The sequence below is a fragment of the Musa acuminata genome, chromosome BXJ3-2, assembly GCF_036884655.1.
Source record: "Musa acuminata AAA Group cultivar baxijiao chromosome BXJ3-2, Cavendish_Baxijiao_AAA, whole genome shotgun sequence".
Lineage (NCBI taxonomy): Eukaryota > Viridiplantae > Streptophyta > Magnoliopsida > Zingiberales > Musaceae > Musa > Musa acuminata.
In genome coordinates this window covers 24,820,016-24,841,924 of record NC_088350.1, presented here as the reverse complement: position 1 = coordinate 24,841,924, position 21,909 = coordinate 24,820,016, and the positions used below count along the sequence as shown (strand labels likewise).

The window sequence follows — 21,909 nt, the reverse complement described above, 5'->3', positions numbered from 1 at the left end:
GTAAAATAAATATCGTGGAGGGCTTTCTCTGAAAGATGCACCAAAGATCAAGAGCTACAGATCAAGTGATTCCTCTATTTCAACGCCCGGCAGCTCCCACTTCCGTGCTTCAGTCACCCAACCCCGTCTCCTTCTCGCACCCCTCGAACCCTAGAAGGAAGCCTCGAAGGAGGAGGAGATGGCGGTGGAGTCGGCGGTTCTGTCGCGGATCGGGCTGGCAGGACTGGCTGTGATGGGCCAGAACCTCGCCCTCAACATCGCCGAGAAGGGATTTCCCATTTCCGTCTACAACTGCACCGCCTCCAAGGTCGACGAGACCGTCTCCCGTGCCGCCGCCGAGGGCGGCCTCCCCATGTCCGGTCACCGCTCCGCCCAGGATTTCGTTCTCTCTCTCCGCCGGCCCCGCTCCGTCATCATCCTCGTCAAGGCCGGCGCACCCGTCGACCAGACCATCGCTGCCCTCTCCCACTTCATGGAGCCCGGCGACGCCATCATCGATGGCGGCAACGAGTGGTACGAGAACACCGAGCGCCGGATCCGCGAGGCCGCCGCCCGCGGGATCCTCTACCTCGGCATGGGCGTCTCCGGCGGCGAGGACGGCGCCCGGAACGGCCCTTCCCTCATGCCCGGCGGGTCCCTCCAGGCCTATCAGAATGTCGAAGACATTCTCACCCGCGTCGCTGCCCAGGTGGACGACGGGCCCTGCGTCACCTTTGTCGGTGAGGGCGGCTCTGGTAACTTCGTCAAGATGGTCCATAATGGCATCGAGTACGGTGACATGCAGCTCATCTCTGAGGCCTACGACGTGCTCAGGATTGTTGGTGGGCTGTCTAATGCTGAGCTTGCGGAGACCTTTGCCGAATGGAACCGTGGCGAGCTTGAGAGCTTCCTCATCGAGATTACTGCCGACATATTTGGAGTTCGCGATGAGCATGGTGATGGGGAGCTTGTTGACAAGATCCTGGACAAGACCGGGATGAAGGGGACTGGCAAGTGGACAGTTCAGCAGGCAGCTGAGCTTTCAGTTGCTGCCCCGACCATTGCGGCCTCTCTCGACTGCCGGTACCTTAGTGGCCTCAAGGGTGAGAGAGAGGCTGCCGCCAAGGCTCTTGACGAAGCTGGGATCGGTAGTGGTGACTTTATCAGCGGCCGGTCTGTCGACAAGAAACGCCTAATTGATGACGTCCGGCAGGCTCTCTATGCTTCCAAGATCTGTAGTTACGCCCAAGGTATGAACTTGCTCAGAGCTAAGAGTGCTGAGAAGGGATGGAATCTCAATCTCGGGGAACTTGCAAGGATTTGGAAGGGAGGGTGCATTATAAGGGCGAGGTTTTTGGATAGGATTAAGAAGGCTTATGAGCGAAATCGGGGACTTGCGAACCTGATTGTGGACCCTGAATTTGCAAGGGAGATGGTGCAGAGGCAGGCAGCATGGCGGAGGGTTGTAGGACTTGCAATTGAAGCTGGAATCAGCACGCCAGGTATGTGTGCCAGCCTTGCATATTTCGACACTTATCGCCGGGCAAGGCTGCCTGCAAACCTGGTGCAGGCACAGAGGGATTACTTTGGGGCACACACCTATGAGCGAGTTGATCGCCCAGGATCATTCCACACTGAGTGGTCCAAGATCGCAAGGCAGAGCAAAACTGGTGCAGGCATCCTTAACTGAGTCTATTTGGTTTGATGTATTGGTGGTAATAAGTTGATTAGGAGCCATGTTTTCTGGTTGTTGTTATCTTACTGCAATTTAAAAGGTACAATTTTATTGTTAAATAACAGTTGCATCTGCTGAGATCTGCCTGCAGAGAACAAATTTTTGTTTATGATAGTTGTGCATCAAAGTGTGATGTATAGACATTACTAGCCTATCTAGATTCTCATGATTATGTATTTGCAATTTAATCGTCTTATGCTTTCTTGTTATTTGCATACTGGCTTTTGTGTTACCAGGACTGTATTTATTTAGTTCTGGTTGCTTTGATTAAAGAGGAGAGTATAAAAATGCTTTTTTGTTAAGGTCATTATATTGCTGATTATTTAGTTCACACTGGACTGCATCTCTGAGTCTTGTTGGTTTACTTTTGTAGATATACATTTCATATGGTTCAGTTAAATATTTTGTGCAGATACAGCAGATTTTTTTTTTTTACAATGCTGTAAATAATGTGGCCGGTAGTTTTACAACTTTGTCTTATGGTTGGCATATGCTGGATAATAGCATGTTTAGGAGATTATTTTTTATCATTGTAATGAATAAAAGTAAGCTTTGACTCATCAGTTACTTTAATTTGACAATTAAGAAAGGAAGAATTAGTTAAGATTGTGGTTCTAGAAACTTGCTATTCAGCTTAGGCTGCATTTGGATTTTCCTAGATATTAGGGCTGATGTGGTTAACTTAGAGCAATGTCCCAATATGTTCTAATTCTCACAGATTGTACTGAAGTTGTCATAGTTATTATCACACAACGAAATTGAATTCTAGCTCTAAAGTCTAAATTGTTTCAGAAGATTTTCTTTTTTCAGAAATATCATCCTGGTTTCTTGTTTTGTATTTAAAAAAATACAGATTCGATTCTCAATAGCCTTGGGATGAGCCAACTAACAAGCTCTTTTTTAATACAAGAGTATATTTGAAATCCTAACCTTAACAATTCAGATGACAGCATAGATACCACCTAACTTACAGAAATGAAGCAGAATCAGATCTCCTTTCTGATGGCTTCTGCTAAGAGGCATGCATGTTTAACCACCATGCATGTACTTTGCAAAGAATTTAACAGTAAATTCTATAATATGCCTGTCTGTTGTCCATGGATGCTTGACTTATGCCATATAAATCCTTTAAGATTATCAATGACTGCTACCAAATTCACACACCACAGGTATGATGTGCTTACATCTGATAAGATCCTCATGTGCTGTCAAGCCGGAGTACTTCCACTGAGAAGCCCAGGTCTGTGTTCTACATCTTCCAAAATCTACTTTAGGCTTGTTCTACAGTTTTCTTGTTCCTCTTAATACAAGGGCAAATATTGGGTTCACACAGTATTAGATACATAATGAGAAAATTTTGTGAGAAAACTTGTTTCAAGAAAAAGTAGAAGAAATATATCTCAGTTGTAGAGATGAAGATGTCCATCTTTCAGTAGAATTGGTGAGATCAAGGTTAAAAGCCTTAAAAGAGATATGAATTTGAAGGAGGAATTGATAGGAAATGTGTTGGTTAAAGGAAATTGATTGTCATTCTGCTTATCTGCCAGTTTTTCTGACTCATATTATGCTACCAGTATTAAAAGAAAAAAAAGAAGGTTCCTTAAAGTGACCTTTCATGGCTGAATGCTAAGGATGATGTATCTTGCTTCAAATCTTTGAAAACTTGCTCGAATTTGTCCAACCTGGCTTAAGATGTGCTTGGAGGTCCATGCAAATTAACTTTTTTTTTTCATAGCAACTGTCTGATATTATCAGTGTCAATGTTGTATACTGTTATGCTCTGAAGCAAGGATGGATTGAACTTCAATGTTGCAAATATTCATGGGCTGTCTGTAAATTAGTTTTGTTGATTGAGGAAATCAAGCATGCATTCACCTCCTACACCTAAATTTCTTTTGATAAGTAAGGTGCTTTAGACATTTGAGTACATCTGTGTTTTTATAACCACACTATTCAGAAGTTGGAAGAGTCGAGGGAAGATGGATAGCTCAGAATAGATAAGAATATGGTATTTAGGTATTTTGGTTTTGTTGAGTGTGTGGTATCCTTAGTAGCATTACACTAGCAAGGTTTACCAAAGGCTTATTGGATCAGCATGGGAGATTAAATAGCCAACATTAGCCGAACAAAAGTAAAAAACAATGCGTCTTTAGTGTGTCTCATGGAAGAACAGTACCTGTTGGTGTTGGCAGTGGCATTATGTTGGAAGGATATGTTAGGCTGACATGGCTGGCGGTTGGCACGCTTGGTATGGATAAGCCATGATTCATCCTATCATTGGATTACAATAAACTGATATCAATAGTATAATATGAATAACACATGTTAAATCTATTTGAATGCCCAGTTATTCTACATTCCTTATGCTTATCATTGCTGAAATAGACATTTATATTGTGGGCTGTGAGCCGTCTTTGTCATGTACGTGTTTTTGAATAACAATTTGTCATGATGAAGAACTTCGATACTTTCTCAATTCTTACCCTAAATCCATGTATTGACGATAATAACTATCATCTCTGTTCATTCTTCTTTTGTAATGATTTTCTCTTGTGATGAGATTGGTCGCAAGATTTTGTCTCCTCTCTCTGGATTGTGTACCTTCAAGCTGCTCATCAATTGAATGGTTGGGTTATTCTATTCGTTTATTACATGTACAGAAGCTGATTACTTGGTGTAGCTTTGAAGAACTGTTGGAATCTTGGATTAGGATGTTGTTTGAATAGTTGACTCATTCCATGCGAATAGCAGTTGTCAATAACATGTTATTGGTTTAATAATGCAAGTGGTGGTAATATGTTCCAACTTGCATCTTAAATCATGTGTGCCTCATAAATATACATGTAATTACTTGTCGTTAAGTCAACGTGGTATTACTTTTATATGAACCAAGCCTTAGAAATATCAAAATATTTCTACTCTGTTTTTTTCTGTAGTCATCCTCCAAAGCTTTCTTTTTGCTTCTCTGTGCAAAAAGTTCAGTATCACTTCTCTGAAATATATGAGTCTTAGTGACTGGTTCTTCATTTTTGCTCTGGTTGATAGAGCTCTTATGTCCTCTTCTCATTTCTTTTAGTATCTAATTTCTTGACAGTGAATCCAAAGTCTTCTTCTTATTTGTAATTGCCTATTTCTCCCAGGTCACGGAAGATCACATCATTCTGTTCTCATGACATGTCTAAAAGCAGCTCTTGCCCTCTCTTTACTCTTCTCCATACATGAGTACCATCATACATAGCACTTGGCTTTTCCCTACATATTTATGCTTGCCATGATTCTTCACTTGATGCTTTGTGTGCTAATGAGGTAGAACTGTTAAAGACTCAAAGGTTATCTCTCTTTTGTCTTATAATTGCTGGATCTCTAATTGTGAGTGTGTGTTGTCTTCTTTCTCTTGGAAAATGAACTCTCTTAGAAGTAACTTGTTCACTGGACTGGTGTATTTTGTAAGATTGTTCTAATATTTTCAGTTCTTCCTGTTATCTTGCTAATAGATTGCACTAACATATTTGCTCATGCTTTTTGTGAAGGTTTTTAGTTTGATTACAATGATCTTTCTTGATGACATGTTTCCTCTATGAACTAGTGACTGCTGATTAGAACATTTCAGCTAACCAAGAATAGCCATAGTCTTCTATCTTATAATATAGTTGTTATAATTTACATTAAGTTAAAAGACCAAGTCTACGTGACATTTGAATATAGTAGTCAGCAAAACAAAGAACATTTGTCTCCTCTCATAAACTCTTTTAACTCTCTGTGGTTTTGTATAAGAAACATGCTGTTCTCCTTGTAATCTACACCACCATTGAGCAGCAGGCAATGGCACTTCCTCTGCTGCAGTTTGTACTCTGGGCGACCGGTTCACTGGCATGCTTAGCAAGTGCTGTTGTCATCAGAGCTGCAACTGCTGCCCTAATAGCCTTCGTCAACCTGTTCAAGATCCTCGGAGAAGCCTGCAACGATGCGGTTGAGCTCGCCCGCGGCCTCCTCTGGTGGGCGCTGCAGTGCGCGCTGGAGCTCGTCAGGGACGTGGTCATGTCCCTCGTCTCGAGCTTGCTCGAGGCGCTTACGAGCGTCGTGGCCGGGGCTCTCCGGCACACGGTATCGGCGGTTGTGGAGCTACCGACGACGAGCAGGAGCGCGCTCGATGCGTTGGCCGAGGCCTTCACGCAGGTGTTCGACGGAGTGCTGCAGGTGTTGGTCGCGATAGGTGAGAGCATATGGAGCAACTGCTGGGATGCTGTGGAGTACATCATGGAGAAGGCTTGATGTTTGGTTCCATCGAGTATGACGCTTGATAAGCTCGAGCTTTCTTCTCTTTGACAAGATAAGAAAGCTTTGCCTATTACATCGGCTTCGTAGAGAGATGAAGAGCCTCATATGTGTTAGGACTTTGTAGTATCAACTTTTCATCCCCCCGCCAACAAAAAAAACTACTAAGAACTCAAAGTTCAAAAAAAAAAAAAAAAGAACATATATTTCTTATTCTTCAGACGAAAAATAACTCCTCTAATAAAAAAAAAATATAATTCTTAGCAAAATCGATGCATTTAGTGTTCCTCTCAAGTATCCTATGATATTGATTCTTCGTTACAAACGTAAAAGAAAAACTAATTCTTCATTACAAATGCAAAAGAGAAACTCAAATTTAGTGTTCCTCTCAAGTATACTATGATATTGATTCTTTGTTATAAACATAAAAGAAAAACTAATTCTTCATTACAAACGCAAAAGAAAAACTAAGGAACATAGGTGAAGACACTTAATTCTTCTCTCTATTTTCTTTTCGAAAAGATCCAAAAGACAATTGTTATTTTAATAATATAACTCTTGATTTGTTTTTAAGTGGGTCAAGTTTTGGCCTATTAATTCTGTATTCTCTTCTTGTTAGGTGTATGGATAACTAAGAAAGAGAAGTAGAAGCTGGTCAAAGAAAAAGGACAAGATTTAAGTGTGTAATTATATTGGTTAATGCTCTCTAATGATGCCAAGATTTGGAAGGATGGAATCTTAGCTTGGTTATAGGAGATAATCTTCTTCACTTACTGTTCCATTTTCTCCTTTTTGTTACATGCATATAATAAAATACCACATATTAAAACTGTATTAACATTTGGATTCTACATTTACCTACCAACTCATTTTTATGACAGAAATCGATGGCTGAGAGTTCTTAACTTAGGCCTACTACTTGACCTTTTTCTAACCCAATATAATCCATCTTGATCTTATGATGTGGGCTCCAACCACATAAATCTAACACCAAGCCAAAGTTGATAAAAAAGAATAATAATAATCTCAATCACAAGGTCAAGTGGAAGGCAAGATCGAGATAATATAGGTGTTAGGTTGGGTCAACGTTGAACTTCATCTCGGTCCAACTCAACCGTACCACCTCGAGTTCATTAATTTGAGACTATGATTTTTGTCGAGCCAAACGAATAAGAATCGACATATAGCATCGATGAAATCTAATAATATATGTCATCCGATTCATCTTAGATATTAGATATTTTCCTAACATATCTGTGATTTTCTTATTTCATTGACTCATTTATTTTTTGAGTAAACATTGACTAGAGCACCATGTTAAAATTTAAAATAAAAGGAATCAAACTGGTCAATTATGTCATATATAAAATAAAATAATAGAGTGATCCAAAACTTTTTTTCTCAATCTTTGATGGAGGTTTGACCATTTCATCTTGATTTCATTTATTATTATTATTTTCTATGGATAATGAGGAATCAATTTTGACTGGTCAACCACCAATTGATTGATTGCTTCATCTTCAAGATGATTGCATACTAATGTCATCATTTCACCTACTCCTGCTTTGTTAAGAGGGGAGGCAGTTGAAGGATTACGGCACCACAACATGACATCCGAGTAGCTCATATTTCATTGACCATATTATGTTGACATGTCAACACTCCTTAATGAACTTAGACGTGCATTAAGTCTCCTTAATCGAGGCAGTATGGTTTATGTTAGGCGATTAAGTGAGCGCTATGATGTCTAAACCATCCACCGTGTCTAATGATACGTTTGCCTTACTGCCGGCGCGGGTGGGTCCCACGTGGGGACGGACTCACGTGACACGTTCCGGCGGTCAAGGCGGGCGCGTACGCAGAGGATGGCGGGCCAATCTGCCACGTGGGCAGAACATGCCAAGTCCTCGCCCTCGCCGGTCGTGCTCTTTGGTCAGGCTGACGTGCGAACTTACGTGGTGCGGGAGGGCAGTTCCGTCATTTCGCCGAGCGCTCCGCCGCTAGAAATATCTCCGCCCACCGCCAGCGAACGCCCCATCAATCTCCGCCCGTCTTTCCTCCTGCCATGGCCGCAAGAACCATGCGCGCCGTGCAATACGCCGGCTACGGCGGTGGCGCCACCGCTCTCCAGGTACCACCTTCTTCCCGATGCCCTCTCGTGCTCTCTCCTCTTCTCCCTTTTCTCTCGATCACGTTTCCTTCGGCTTCAACAAATAGATCCATGCTCTTCTGAGGAAGCTGAACTGAACCTATATGTACATGTCATAGAATCTCGGTGGCAATACTGCACCTGAAACTTTTCCTCTGATACTAGAGGATTGTTCGCTTCCATCCTCTTCTGAGGAAGCTGAACTGAGCCTTTTAAGTACATGTCATAGAATCTCGGTTGCAACACTGCACCTGAAGCTTTTCCTCTGATTCTAGTAGGTTCGTTTGCTTCATCTCATGGTCAAAGGTAGAGTAATCATGTCAGTAGAGTGTGAAGAAGATTTAAGATAGGGTTTGACTTTGTCTAAAGAAGATTTGATGGTTTGCACCACAAATCCGGCATGTCTCTGTTACCATCCATCGTTTGTAAGCTTCATGAAAGCGACGTGATTGATTGAAGTGCTGCATTTTTTGCTTCAGCATGTTGAGATCCAGGTTCCTTCACCCAAGAAGGATGAGGTGCTCCTGAGAGTGGAAGCAGCAAGCATGAACCCAGCCGACTGGAAAATCCAGAAGGGAATGATGCGGCCTTTTCTGCCATCCAAGCTTCCATTTGTTCCAGGTGCACATCCCACTTCCATCAACATCTGCATTGGATTGCACTCGAGGCTTCATCTCTCCCTGTGCAGATCTTATTCTCTTGAATTGCTACTTGTTTTAGATGTAGAGGATCAGAAACTGAGTCCTGTAAAATGTTTGGTCGACAGTATCGGATGTTGCAGGAGAAGTTGTTGAGGTTGGACCTGGCGTCGATGGCTTCAAGCCAGGAGACAAGGTGGTCACGTGGCTTGGATTTGTAAGAGCTCTAAGCCTTCTTCTTCTTTTCTGGCTTGGATTATGTTCATATGCTTGGAAATTAACTGGCATAATTCTCAGGTTGACCTTCGACTGCTTTGCCTCTCTCTGTTCATGTCAAATGAGCTTCTCTCGTTCTCTGATTTTGCCATCTTTCTCTGTTCATATCACTTAAAGTTTTGTACTGCTTGATGCATATGATCATATAAGAGTTCTTCTTCTTCTATTTCTGTGGTGGACTTTGGATTGCTTGCATCTCTCTCTCTCTCTCTCTCTGTGTGTGTTCATGTCCAATGAGCTATTCGAGTTAACCTTTAAGCTGCGTATACTGTCAGAAAGCAGGTGGACTCGCGGAGTACGCTATTGCATCAGTAAACGTTACGGCACGCATTCCACCTGAAGTATCAGCCGAAGGCGCTGCGGGTCTGCCTATTGCGGCCTGTAGTGCTCTACAGGCGCTAAGGTACGCCACAACCAAGTTCGACGGCACCGGCGATCCAGCAAACGTCCTCATCACTGCCGCCTCTGGCGGTGTTGGGACGTTCGCCGTCCAGCTCGCCAAGCTCGGAAACCTCCATGTCACCGCCACCTGCGGCGCCCGGAACATGGAGCTGGTGAGGAGCCTGGGCGCAGATGAGGTGCTTGACTACAAGACCCCGGAAGGCAAGAGCTTGAAGAGCCCTTCGGGCAGGAAGTACGACATCGTCGTGCACTGCACCTCCAGCGTTGGCTGGTCCAGCTTGGAGTCCAACCTCGCAGCTCACGGGAAGGTCGTCGATCTCAATCCTTCGCCGGGGGGGTTCCTTCGTTCTGCTCTGAAGCAATTGACCTGCTCGAATAAGAAGCTGGTGCTGCTGTTCGCGATGGCGACGAAGGAGGACTTGCAGTTCCTGGTTGAGCTGGTGAAGGGAGGGAAGCTTAGGACGGTGATCGACTCGAGATGCGCACTGGGCAAGGCGGAGGAGGCCTGGGCAAAGATCATGGAGGGTCATGCCACTGGTAAGATCATCGTCGAGCGCGACCAAGTCATGGACATATAAATATGAAGCGTTTGATCCCAATTGTATCAAGATTTGTGTGAATCCAAGTGAAATCATTGTAAATATTGTTAAGAATTGATTCATAGTAGTTATCTAGGTAGTTACAATGTTTTAAGTAGTTCTAGGCATGTTTCAAGAAGTGACTCATGATCTAGAAGTTATAGGGTGATTCCTATAACTACCTCACTCATGGGTGACATAGTGGAGTGAGGTAGTTACCACTATGTCATATAAATAGGATCATAGTTCATGAAGCAAGATAAAAAGGAGAATATATTTGAGAATATCTTGTAAGTGTTCTATGTCAATCATCTTGTTTTAAATAATACATCGGTTTTCTTGATCGAAAGGATTCTTTTACTTACATCGTAGTATTCTGTTTTTTTTATTTCCTTGATCCTCCATCCCCAATGGTATCAGACCCAAGTTTCAATTTAAACCGGGCATTATGGCTTTTAATGATAATTCCAAGTCATAACCCCTTATTCTCATCTTCTCGGGTAAATGCTATGAATTTTGGAGTATCAAGATGAAGACTCTATTCAAGTCTCAAGATCTTTGGGACTTAATAGAGAATGGATATGCAGATCCATATGACGAAATCAGTTTGAGAGAGAATAGAAAGAAAGACGGAAAGATATTGTTCTTCATTCAACAAGTTGTACATGAGACAATCTTCTTGAGAATTGCAACAACGATAACTTCAAAACAAGCTTGGTTGATCCTTCAAAATGAATTTCAAGATTCGTCAAGGGTAATTATGATAAAACTTTAAACCCTTCATCGTGAGTTTGAAATTTTATTTATGAAAAGCAATGAATCAGTGCAAGATTTTCTTTCTCGAGTGACTGAAATTGTTAGTCAAATGAAATCTTACGGTGAACATCTTCCTGATCATATAATTGTTGCAAAAGTTTTGAGAAGTTTAACTCCAAAATTTGATCATGTTGTTGCCGCAATTGAGGAGTTGAAAGATTTATCTACATTTTCATTTGATGAACTAATGGGTTAAGCACATGAAGCAAGGTTGAACATGTCGCTTGAAAAAAAATGAAGAGAAAGCATTTCAAGTTAAGGGGGAGTCTTCTACTTTAAAAGAACAAAAAATTAGCAGGAAGAGGACGTGACAGAGGAGGATTTCGTGGTAAAGGAAATGAAAAAGAAAGAGGAAGAAGACACTTTGATGGGCATGATGAACAAAGACAATCAAAATATGATAAAAAAATTACAAGAGTATAATTCAATGTCACTATTGTAAAAAATTTGGTCACACGAAGATACTTTGTTGGAAAAGAGAAAAGCAAACAAGTTATGTTGAGGAAAATGAAGAAAATAGTAAGTTGTTTATAAGTCGGTCACAAGTTTATGATATCTCAAATGATATTTGGTTTTTGGATAGTGGATATTCTAATCATATGTCAAGCTTAAAATTAATATTTAGATACATTGATGAAACTTATAAGTTGAAAGTTCGACTTGGAGATAACAAGCAAATCGAACCGAAAGGAAAAGAAACAATTGAGGTGAAGACAAATCAAGGAAAGGTAAAATACCTTGATAATGTTTTTTTGTTCCTACTTTATCAAATAACTTGTTGAGTGTTGGATAATTGATAGATGATGGATATTCAGTTATGTTTGATTATGGTTCATGCACTATTAAAGATAAAAAATCTGGTTTGACTATAGTAAATATTTGCATGACGTAAAACAAAATTTTTCCGCTTGATGTTTCAAATATTGAAAAGCATACTCTTGTTGCAACTCAAAAGAATGAGTCTAATTTATGATATTTAAGATATTAATACCTTAACATTAAGGGTTTAAGGTTGTTAAATAAAAAAAAATAGTTTTCGAATTGCCCAAGATTAATGTACTTGATGTAGGTGAATGTTGCATTTATGACAAACAAAGTAAAAAAATTATTTTCTGTTAGAAAAGCACGGAGAGCATTTAATTATCTTAAATTAATTCATATTGACTTATGTAGACCTATGAATACAAAATTATTTGGTAGAAGTTAATATTTTCTATTGTTTACTAATGATTATAGTCGCATGAGTCAGATATATTTTTTTAAATTAAAATATAAAATATTTAATAATTTTTAAAAATTCAAGGTATTTGTAGAAAGGTAAAGTGGTAGACACATAAAAACACTTCGGACAGATAGAGATGGTAAATTTTTATCTAATGAGTTTAATTCTTTTTATGAAGAAAAATTCGTAGAAAATTGATAACACCATACATACCGGAGTAAAATGGTGAACCAGAACATAAAAATCAAACTATCATTGAAATGGTAAGAAGTTTGCTTAAAAGAAAACACAATTTTATCACTCACTATCTTGATTTTATTTATTTATTTATTTTATTATTATTATTATTATTATCATTATTATTTTTTATAAATAATGAGGAATCAATTTTGACTGGTCAACCCCCAATTGATTGATTGCTTCATCTTCAAGATGAGCACACAAATGTCATCATTTCACCTACTCCTGCTTTGTTAAGAGAGGAGGCGGCCCGAGGATTACGGCACCACAACATGACATCTTAGTAGCTCATATTTCATTGACTCATATTGTGTTGACATGTCACACTCCTTGATGAACTTAGACGTGCATTAAGTCTCCTTAATCGAGGCGGTATGGTTTATGGTAGGAGATTAAGTGAGCGCTCTGATGCCTGAACCATCCACCGTGTCCAACGATACGTTTGCCTTACTGCCGGCGAGGGTGGGTCCCACGTGGGGACGGACTCACGTGACACGTTCCGGCGGTCAAGGCGGGCGCGTACGCAGAGGATGGCGGGCCAATCTGCCACGTGGGCAGAACAGGCCAAGTCCTCGCCCTCCCCGGTCGTGCTCTTTGGTCAGGCTGACGTGCGAACTTACGTGGTGCTGGAGGGCAGTTCCGTCATTTCGACGAACGCTCCGCCGCTAGAAATATCTCCGCCCACCGCCAGGGAACGCTCCATCAATCTCCGCCCGTCTTTCCTCCTGCCATGGCCGCAAGAACCATGCGCGCCGTGCAATACGGCGGCTACGGCGGTGGCGCCGCCGCTCTCCAGGTACCACCTTCTTCCCGATGCCCTCTCGTGCTCTCTCCTCTTCTCCCTTTTCTCTCGATCACGTTTCCTTTGGCTTCAACAAATAGATCCATGCTCTTCTGAGGAAGCTGAACTGAGCCTATATGTACATGTCATAGAATCTCGGTGGCAATACTGCACCTGAAACTTTTCCTCTGATACTAGAGGTTTGTTCGCTTCCATGCTCTTCGGAGGAAGCTGAACTGAGCCTTTCAAGTACATGTCATAGAATCTCGGTCGCAACACTGCACCTGAAGCTTTTCCTCTGATACTAGTCCGTTTGTTTGCTTCACCTCATGGTCAAAGGTAGAGAAATCATGTCAGTAGAGTGTGAAGAAGATTTAAGGTAGGGTTTGACTTTGTCTAAAGAAGATTTGATGGTTTGCACCACAAATCCGGCATGTCTCTGTTACCATCCATCGTTTGTAAGCTTCATGAAAGCGACGTGATTGATTGAAGTGCTGCATTTTTGGCTTCAGCATGTTGAGATCCAGGTTCCTTCACCCAAGAAGGATGAGGTGCTCCTGAGAGTGGAAGCAGCAAGCATGAACCCAGCTGACTGGAAAGTCCAGAAGGGAGCGTTCCGGCCTTTTCTGCCATCCAAGTTTCCATTTGTTCCAGGTGCACATCCCACGTCCATCAACATCTGCATTGGATTGCACTCGAGGCTTCATCTCTCCCTGTGCAGATCTTATTCTCTTGAATTGCTACTTGTTTTAGATGTAGAGGATCAGAAACTGAGTCCTGTAAAATGTTTGGTCGACAGTATCGGATGTTGCAGGAGAAGTTGTTGAGGTTGGACCTGGCGTCGATGGCTTCAAGCCAGGAGACAAGGTGGTCACATGGCTTGGATTTGTAAGAGCTCTAAGCCTCCTTCTGCTTCTTCTTCTTTTCTTTTCTGGCTTGGATTATGTTCATATGCTTGGAAATTAACTGGCATAATTCTCAGGTAGACCTTCGACTGCTTTGCCTCTCTCTGAGCTTCTCTAGTTCTCTTATCTTGCCATCTTTCTCTGTTCATATTACTTCAAGTTTTGTACTGCTTGATGCATATGATCATATAAGAGTTCTGTGGTGGACTTTGGATTGCTTGCCTCTCTCTCTCTCTGTTCAAGTCCAATGAGCTATTCGAGTTAACCTTTAAGCTGCATATACTGTCAGAAAGCAGGTGGACTCGCGGAGTACGCTGTTGCACCAGTAAACCTTACGGTCCACATTCCACCTGAAGTATCAGCCGCAGACGCTGCGGGTCTGCCTATAGCGGGCTTTACTGCTCTACAGGCGCTGAGGTACGCCACAACCAAGTTCGACGGCACCGGCGATCCAGCAAACGTCCTCATCACTGCCGCCTCTGGCGGTGTCGGGACGTTCGCCGTCCAGCTCGCCAAGCTCGGAAACCTCCATGTCACCGCCACCTGCGGCGCCCGGAACATGGAGCTGGTGAGGAGCCTGGGCGCAGATGAGGTGCTTGACTACAAGACCCCAGAAGGCAAGAGCTTGAAGAGCCCTTCGGGCAGGAAGTACGACGTCGTCGTGAACTGCACCACCAGCGTTGGCTGGTCCAGCTTGGAGTCCAACCTCGCAGCTCACGGGAAGGTCGTCGATCTCAATCCTTCGCCGGGGGCTTTCCTTCGTTCTGCTCTGAAGCAATTGACCTGCTCGAATAAGAAGCTGGTGGTGCTGTTCGCGACGGCGACGAAGGAGGACTTGCAGTTCCTGGTTGAGCTGGTGAAGGGAGGGAAGCTTAGGACGGTGATCGACTCGAGATACGCACTGGGCAAGGCAGAGGAGGCCTGGGCAAAGAGCATGGAGGGTCATGCCACTGGTAAGATCATCGTCGAGTGTGACCAAGTCATGGACATATAAATATGAAGCGTTTGATCCCAATTGTATCAAGATTTGTGTGAATCCAAGTGAAATCATTGTCAATATGATGCCAAGCAGTTCGATTCAGGTGTTTGGGATTCATTTGCCTGCACACGTTTCGTCGGAGACCTCCATTTCTTCACTGCTATCTCGATTTGACGGCAGACAAGGCATAACTAAAAGATCACAAATACGTTTTCCATGAGAGGAGATCGATTTCCCATTGCGATCAACATGGATCATGTAGCTTCCGTGCTAGGGAACGGCATGGGTCTAAGGCGCAGGTCCCATCGTCTCCTGATGAGAATCCCGGGCTCCAACCCCGATCTCCTCCGATGAGGGTCTTGCGGCTGTCGGAATCGTCGGTCACGATAACGAAGGTGCAGGGCGATGCACTCGGAAGGGCCCACCGGGCCGATGGGCTTCGACGCAGGGTCCTCCGGCTCGTCATCGTCGCTGTCGGAGGATTCATCCATACGGCGGCAGACGCGCTTCGATCGGTCATGGGTCCGCTGCGGCTCCCAACTCCTAGGGCAAGATTCCGCCTTTGGCGGCGCCGGGGAAGAAATCGACCGAAATGTAGCTCCTCGGTCCTGCAATCGATCCGGATATCGCGAATCGTGTTCGGCCTTTGGGTCGACCGACCGCACCGTTTCCGGCTATCGAGGGAAATGAAGTTCTTTCTGTGGGTCCCACAAGAGGCCACCAATTGATCCAATCGTAACGAGGGTAAAGAGTCGAGTAATTCTTTGATAAATAAAAAACACCTTTCACCTTGGGGTCTCTAGAAATACGTACCAAAGGTTACGGTACCCATCATACGTGGCTAACACCCGTCAGGCTCGTCATAGAACCACGTAGGATGGAACGATAAGGGGGAGAACGTTCGGGGACCAAAGAATAATAGTAATTCTTTTCGAATTAGATTCGGCATGGGAGTGGCTCAAAGGCAACCCGTTCTCTTCTTAGAGCCGCTGTGGAGGATTTGGGGCGCCAATGTGTGCCTTCTTTTTGCTGAGGATACCGAGTAAGAAGAAGGCCATATCAAGCTTCTCTCTCTCTCTCTCTCTCTCTCTCTCTCTCTCTCTCTCTCTCTCTCTGTGTGTGAAATGGGAGTTACTGAGACATACAGGCATCTATCTGACAAGAAGCAGCTTTGATGCATGTTGGTCTCTGTTTTGTGTGACCGATAACACATGGAAGTAAATCCCATACCAATCCATCCTTTGGTTTTAGGAGTTGGACTGTGATCTTGTGGAAATCAATGGAGAGGGAAGCCATGATGAGTTCATGAAATGAGCACTGCCTTCATCTAAATTTTACCGTACTATGCTGATGAAACAGAGTTTCCGAAGCCAAATCGAAGTTCTGAACTTGACCACTGAAAAGGTCATACTTCATTACCTGTATATGGAAGACAGAATCTAACTATAATTGCCTGTAAGTTGACTGGCTATGATCTGGAAGAGATCCAAGACTTGGAGAGTTATGAGCTACTCCTAGATAGCAGCAGCAACACACTGTCACCGTTCATTAACATGGATGAGATTGCACAGCTTTAACCGGCCTGCAAGTGTAGGTGAGTCAAGTTGACTGCAGTACATTCCACAGAGCTGTCAAGGAAATAAGAATGCTGCCTATCTTGCCAAAAGCTCACTAACATAATGAATTCAATGAGTAGATTTTGTAATGTGAATCACAACCTAAACAGCAAAGAATCATTCTTCTGAGCTGCTCTTCACAACTTAGGAAGTAGATGCTCTTCACAACTTTGACATGCTCTTCATAAATTCATGTTCTTTAGTGCATGGATTTTATGATCTCTCAATGAATGTTCTTCACTTGGAATGAGAGAGATAAAAAATTTCAAATCTTGACTGATTGACCTGAGCATAAGGCAGCTTTTCTTGAATCCCTAACCCCTCCTTCATATAATATTAAAGAGTCTTCTTTCATTGACATTTGATGATTCCAACTTCTTAACCCCTCATAATGCCCATCTCTTTCTGTGACTCCAATGATTGTTGCAGGAAAAGAAGAAGCCAAGAATTCCTCCATATTTCAACTTGGTTTTGAGTAGTTCCCCTAATCAATGGCTTAGGGTGGCATGTAGGTGGGTGTGCATGCATTGAACTATGCTATATTTTAATGCATTGGGGGTAAGAGGTGGGGGGGAAAAGGGATTGGTGGAACCCCACCTCCAATCAACTTAGTTACTAATAAACAGTTTGGTTTGGTGAAAGAAACACATCATATTTCTTTTTCTTGTGTCAACACATCTTGATGTTTCATGTATGCCTACTCTGGCACAGATTAGTAAGATCAATGGAAGCATGGGCTTTTTCTTGATCTTAATGAAGAGGCTGTTCTGCTCATACTGATGTATCAGTTGTACAGACTCACATCTATGATTTCCTAGTTGTCAGAGTCATCATTCTGATGATTGTAATACTGTTCTAATCATATCATTGCTCATATTTGCATTACACTGTTTCCCTTTGGGAAATAATCTTCTAGCTTTTTACCAACAAGCTCTTTTTTTTTTTTTGATTGGATGGCAACAGGTGATTGAATTTGATTCCTAAAGTTAAGCAAGACTTGAAGCCACCAACTATCTTCAACAACTGAGTTATTGACAGGAACAAAAGTTGCCTTTAGGTTTTTCTTTCTTTCTTTCAAGAAAACAATTAAAAGAAACAAAATTTATGTCTGAGCAATCAAAAACTGGTTTTCTTTAGTTTTTTTATGAAGAAAAGAGTGTTTCAGAAGTAAAACACTGGTTTTCAGCCACAAAAAATGCATCTGCAACAGTGTCTTTCATGAAAACAATAGAATTATAATTGTGAATAATTTTATTTTATTTTTTCAGTTGCTAAAGATGTGGTCACTGATTGCATATTAATAACTTGTAAATGAGATTAAAGCTGATTATAAAGTTCATTCATACCCACAAATGTGAATGTAAATGAATTCAAGGGAACTTTGGTCTCAATTTTACTGACAAGAAAAATTCTTTGTTCTGTGTTCTTTACATATTGGTAAGTGTGAATAATATATTGAGATCAAGAAATAAAAAGAAAGAACATGACAAGCATTAGCCTTCCCCTAAAGATCTTTCTTCCACTGTTAGACATGGGATCCAAGGATGAAGGATGGATCATAAAGTGAGAAAGCATTGTTAATAGGTTTGACATTACCAAATGTGGGATTCCAACATTTTTGAAGCTCATCTCAGATTTCCTATGGTCAACATCACACCATTGTCTGACATGCAGCTTGCAGGCACTCCAAGAGAAACAGCATACGAACATAATGAGAAGAAGGATTCCATGGAATAGAGATTCACTCATCCTTCAATCAGTCAGATCAACCCTTGAAGAGTCTGTCAATCTTTCCTGTGATTTGAAACGAAACCTCTTTGTTTCTGTCTCTCTTCTCTCTCTTTTCATGGAAATTACAAGAAAGAGATGTTTGCTTAGAATTTATTGATCATTCGCCCTTTGTTAAGTTGAGATTCACCACAGGGATTTTAGTCAGAGACTTCTGACTCCCTACTCTCCTCTTCTCACAGGAACCACAAGAAAGAAACAATTGGCTTAGGATGTATTGATCTTTCACCCTTTGTTAAGTTAGGAACAATTTATTGCTCTTAGGATATTATCCTTAAAAACCTCCCATTTTATTTCTCTCTCTCTCTCTCTCTCTCTCTCTCTCTCTCTCTCTCTCTCTCTCTCTTCTCGTAGAAATTACAAGAAAGAAAATGTTGGCTTAGAATTTACTAAGCTTTCACACTTTGTTAAGCTAAGAACTATGACCAAAACATTTGAAAGGTGAAACCAAAGAGATTTTTAATCTCAAAGGCTTCTCAACTTAGTTTCTCTCTCTTTCTCTCTCTCATATAAATGACAAGGAAGATACTGCTAATCACTTACCTCTTGTTAAATTAAGAACTCTGACCAAAACACTTGAATGGTAAAACCGAAGAGAGTTTTGTAAGGAATTCTCAACTTGTTTGTCTCTCTCTCTACATCTAGTTATTGTTTTGGACAAGGAAAGAAGGAAGTTGAAGCCCCTCAGGCAGTTCTTTTCCTCTTCTCTCTTTCCCCGAAGCTAAGCTAAGCTAATTACCATTAAAGGTATCCATTAGTAGAGGGGCATACACCGACTCTTGCGTTCAAAGCTCGGAATCCCCTCCGTCCATTGCGCTCTCTCAACCTCCCCATTTCTCTCTCTATATATATACTTAGAGCTCAACGACTCCACCTTTCTCCCTCTCGTCTCTGTTCTTCTTCTTCTTCTTCTACCCCTCGCATTCTTGGTTCTTCTTCCCAACCTTGCCATAAAAATCCGATCTTTGCCTCTTTTTCGCGCCTCTCGCTGCAACCTTCACCCTCAGGAATGGAAAAGGAGCGATTTTTCGGGGTGAACTGGCAGTCGCCTGACGCGACGACGCCGCCTGAGTTGAACTCCGGCGGCGCCGCCGACGACCGATTGCCGCCGACCTTCCTCAACCTCGGCTGGGCGCAGCTGATGCACCACAACGTCCAGTCCGGCTCGTCCCTGGGTTCTCTCGTCTCATCGCTGTCCTCCAATCCGCCGACCGTTAACGACAGCGTCGTCATCCACGAGCTCTTCGGCCAGCTCGGAAGCGTCTGCGACGCCGGGGAGTTCCCCCCGACCTCGCTGTACCACAGTGCTAACGTGTCCTGTTACAGCGCGCCGCTGAGCACCCCCCGAAAGCTCAACCTTTTCGTGACGGATCACCAGCAGCAGGGCAGGGGAGGAGTGATGCCAAGCAATCAAATGGCGGCAGCGCAATTCGCGCCATCCAACTCGGATCCGGCGAAGAGTTACGACTTGCTCAGGGGCCAATTTGGGTTCCCAGAGGCAGGGAAGCTGTCGAGGGTCTCGAGCAGCCAGTCTCTGAAGGCAGCCGATGGGTCGCAGATGGGAGTTCCGGACGACGGGAAGCGTGTCCCGGTAACGGACCCAGAGAGTTTGGAGATGGAGCTGAGGTCCAAGTTCGGTGGTAGGGCATCGGGAGCTTCGACGCCGGACGAAATGGGGCTCGGTAATGGCCAGGATGCATCGTCGGCACTAGATACAAAGATCAACGCGAGGAAGCGGAAATCCAAAGGAAAGGAGGCATCTTTTTCATCCTCCATTATGAATCATCCCATGGTATGCCTCAGATTGATTGCGGCACCAAATTTCTCATCCAATTTAGTTCATAGATCTCTTACCGAACATTAAAAGCATGAGAATTCCTCGACTGCAGTCCACCGAGGAGGACAATTCGGATGCAAAGAGATGCAGACCAGCTGAAACCAATGGAGCTGGCAAGGATGCGGCAGCGAAGCCGAAGACCGAGCAGAACGGTGATGCCGGTCATGAACAAGGAAAAGAGAACAATGCCAAGCTAGCAGAGCCTCCCAAGGACTACATCCATGTCAGGGCAAGAAGAGGGCAAGCCACCGACAGCCACAGCCTCGCCGAGAGGGTAAGCAAAGAACACTCCACATCTGTTATCAGCTTCCTGTCTTCCTAATTTCCAGTTTGTCTTTGCAATCTTCACCCTCCCAATTTACCAGGTCAGAAGAGAGAAGATTAGCGAGAGGATGAAGCTCCTGCAAGATCTCGTGCCGGGTTGCAATAAGGTCAGCTCACTGATCTGTAGTTTGGTGCTGCAACACATCGGTTCTTGATCCAAAAGTGTAATCTTGATGCCTTGAAATGTAGATCACTGGCAAAGCTCTTAAGCTGGATCAGATCATCGGCTACGTGCAGTCGTTGCAGCGCCAAGTCGAGGTATAGAACTATAGCCATTAAAGCAAAGATCAATTATATCTCAGCTCAAACTTCAATCCTCTGGTTTCAGTTCTTGTCGACGAAGCTGGCCACCTTGAATCCTCAGCTGGACTTCCTCCCAAAAGATGTAAGGCAATCGAATTCTCTCCGATCCGTCATCTCTTCTCTGTCCAATTTGCATCAGGCTTACCCTATTCCATTGCCACAGCAAATCTATCCATTAGACATGACGAGCACTGCATTCTCATACGCTCAGCAACCTCTGCAGAGCGTCGCAACCATAAACCCAACGAGTTCCTCCCTGCACCGACCGCCGCTTGATGGATTCACAGATGCAACCTCTCAGGTACTGATGCTGAAATGAACCAAAATGTGCATAAAGATAAAAGTGTACGATTGAAGCAATGCTGGTCTTCTGCAGCTCGGGAATTTGTGGGAGGATGATCTCCAGAATGCTGTTCGGATGGGGTATGCGCAGAGCCAGGGGACCGCCGCCTTCTCCCAAAGCTCGCTGGCAGAGTGAATCGACTCAACCTGGTCACACCATGAATTCAGGGACAAGCTGCATGAATATTGCTTATGATCATTTGATTTCATAGTAAATTAAAGGACTTCTGTATGTAATCTGTGGAAAAAGTTTGAGTCCATCTTCGAGAAGACTGATTATTGCTTGGTTTAGAGAGATGGATGCACTCATTCAACTCTCGAAGATGAAATGAGATGTCTTCTCTCATGCTCTACATTTAAAGTACTACCTATTTGAGCTGGAGTCAACTCAACCATAAACCAAGCGGAATCTGCAACCTCTCTTTCTATCTTATTAACCTAAGCCACCTAACACTGGCAATATTCTTAGCAGCTACCCGATTGTTTATGCTATCAGCATTGCAGGTACCTTCTGTAATGAAAGGAGTGGCATCAGATTGACTAGGTTGGCAAACTTGAATTTGACAAGGACCAATCGAGGAGACAACCCTTGTCATAAAGTCGGATCTCCAAGGCTTTACAGATCATCATACAAGAGAGTAGCAATTTAGCTGGAGGCCATGGCCATGGTGGTTTAGATTCCTTCCAGCAGTGTAATCCTTTGGAAGTCTTCTCTCTCTCTCAC

General features: G+C 43.1%; 4 protein-coding genes across 6 annotated transcripts; all 4 read left to right on the top strand.

Moving 5' to 3' along the window:
* Positions 1–82: 82 nt before the first annotated feature.
* LOC135630821 (6-phosphogluconate dehydrogenase, decarboxylating 3, chloroplastic-like) lies at positions 83–1,923 on the top strand. The gene has a single exon (XM_065138045.1). It carries the CDS (start codon positions 179–181, stop codon positions 1,667–1,669), a length of 1,491 nt encoding a protein of 496 aa, XP_064994117.1. The 5' UTR covers positions 83–178; the 3' UTR covers positions 1,670–1,923.
* Positions 1,924–7,990: 6,067 nt separating this feature from the next.
* Positions 7,991–10,381, top strand: LOC103973240 (quinone-oxidoreductase QR1, chloroplastic-like). Its single transcript, XM_009387748.3, has 4 exons — positions 7,991–8,120; positions 8,618–8,759; positions 8,905–8,993; positions 9,328–10,381. The coding sequence occupies exons 1-4, from the start codon at positions 8,055–8,057 to the stop codon at positions 10,030–10,032; spliced, it is 1,002 nt and encodes a 333-aa protein (XP_009386023.2). The 5' UTR covers positions 7,991–8,054; the 3' UTR covers positions 10,033–10,381.
* Positions 10,382–12,987: 2,606 nt separating this feature from the next.
* Positions 12,988–15,077, top strand: LOC103973233 (quinone-oxidoreductase QR1, chloroplastic). Of its 2 annotated transcripts, XM_065138893.1 has the most exons (5): positions 13,031–13,106; positions 13,244–13,470; positions 13,604–13,745; positions 13,891–13,979; positions 14,286–15,077. In XM_065138893.1, exons 3-5 carry the CDS (start codon positions 13,670–13,672, stop codon positions 14,988–14,990), a joined length of 870 nt encoding a protein of 289 aa, XP_064994965.1. In that variant the 5' UTR covers positions 13,031–13,106; positions 13,244–13,470; positions 13,604–13,669; the 3' UTR covers positions 14,991–15,077. The 2 variants fall into 2 exon arrangements, with proteins under 2 accessions (XP_009386011.2, XP_064994965.1); XM_009387736.3 differs by lacking the exon at positions 13,244–13,470 and having other exon boundaries at positions 12,988–13,106.
* A 4,024-nt stretch (positions 15,078–19,101) lies between these two features.
* On the top strand, positions 19,102–21,538 carry LOC103973224 (transcription factor bHLH62). Of its 2 annotated transcripts, XM_009387726.3 has the most exons (7): positions 19,102–20,171; positions 20,269–20,490; positions 20,582–20,647; positions 20,730–20,798; positions 20,869–20,925; positions 21,007–21,144; positions 21,220–21,538. In XM_009387726.3, exons 1-7 carry the CDS (start codon positions 19,389–19,391, stop codon positions 21,319–21,321), a joined length of 1,437 nt encoding a protein of 478 aa, XP_009386001.2. In that variant the 5' UTR covers positions 19,102–19,388; the 3' UTR covers positions 21,322–21,538. The 2 variants fall into 2 exon arrangements, with proteins under 2 accessions (XP_009386001.2, XP_064994514.1); XM_065138442.1 differs by having other exon boundaries at positions 19,176–20,171; positions 20,869–21,144.
* Positions 21,539–21,909: the final 371 nt, after the last annotated feature.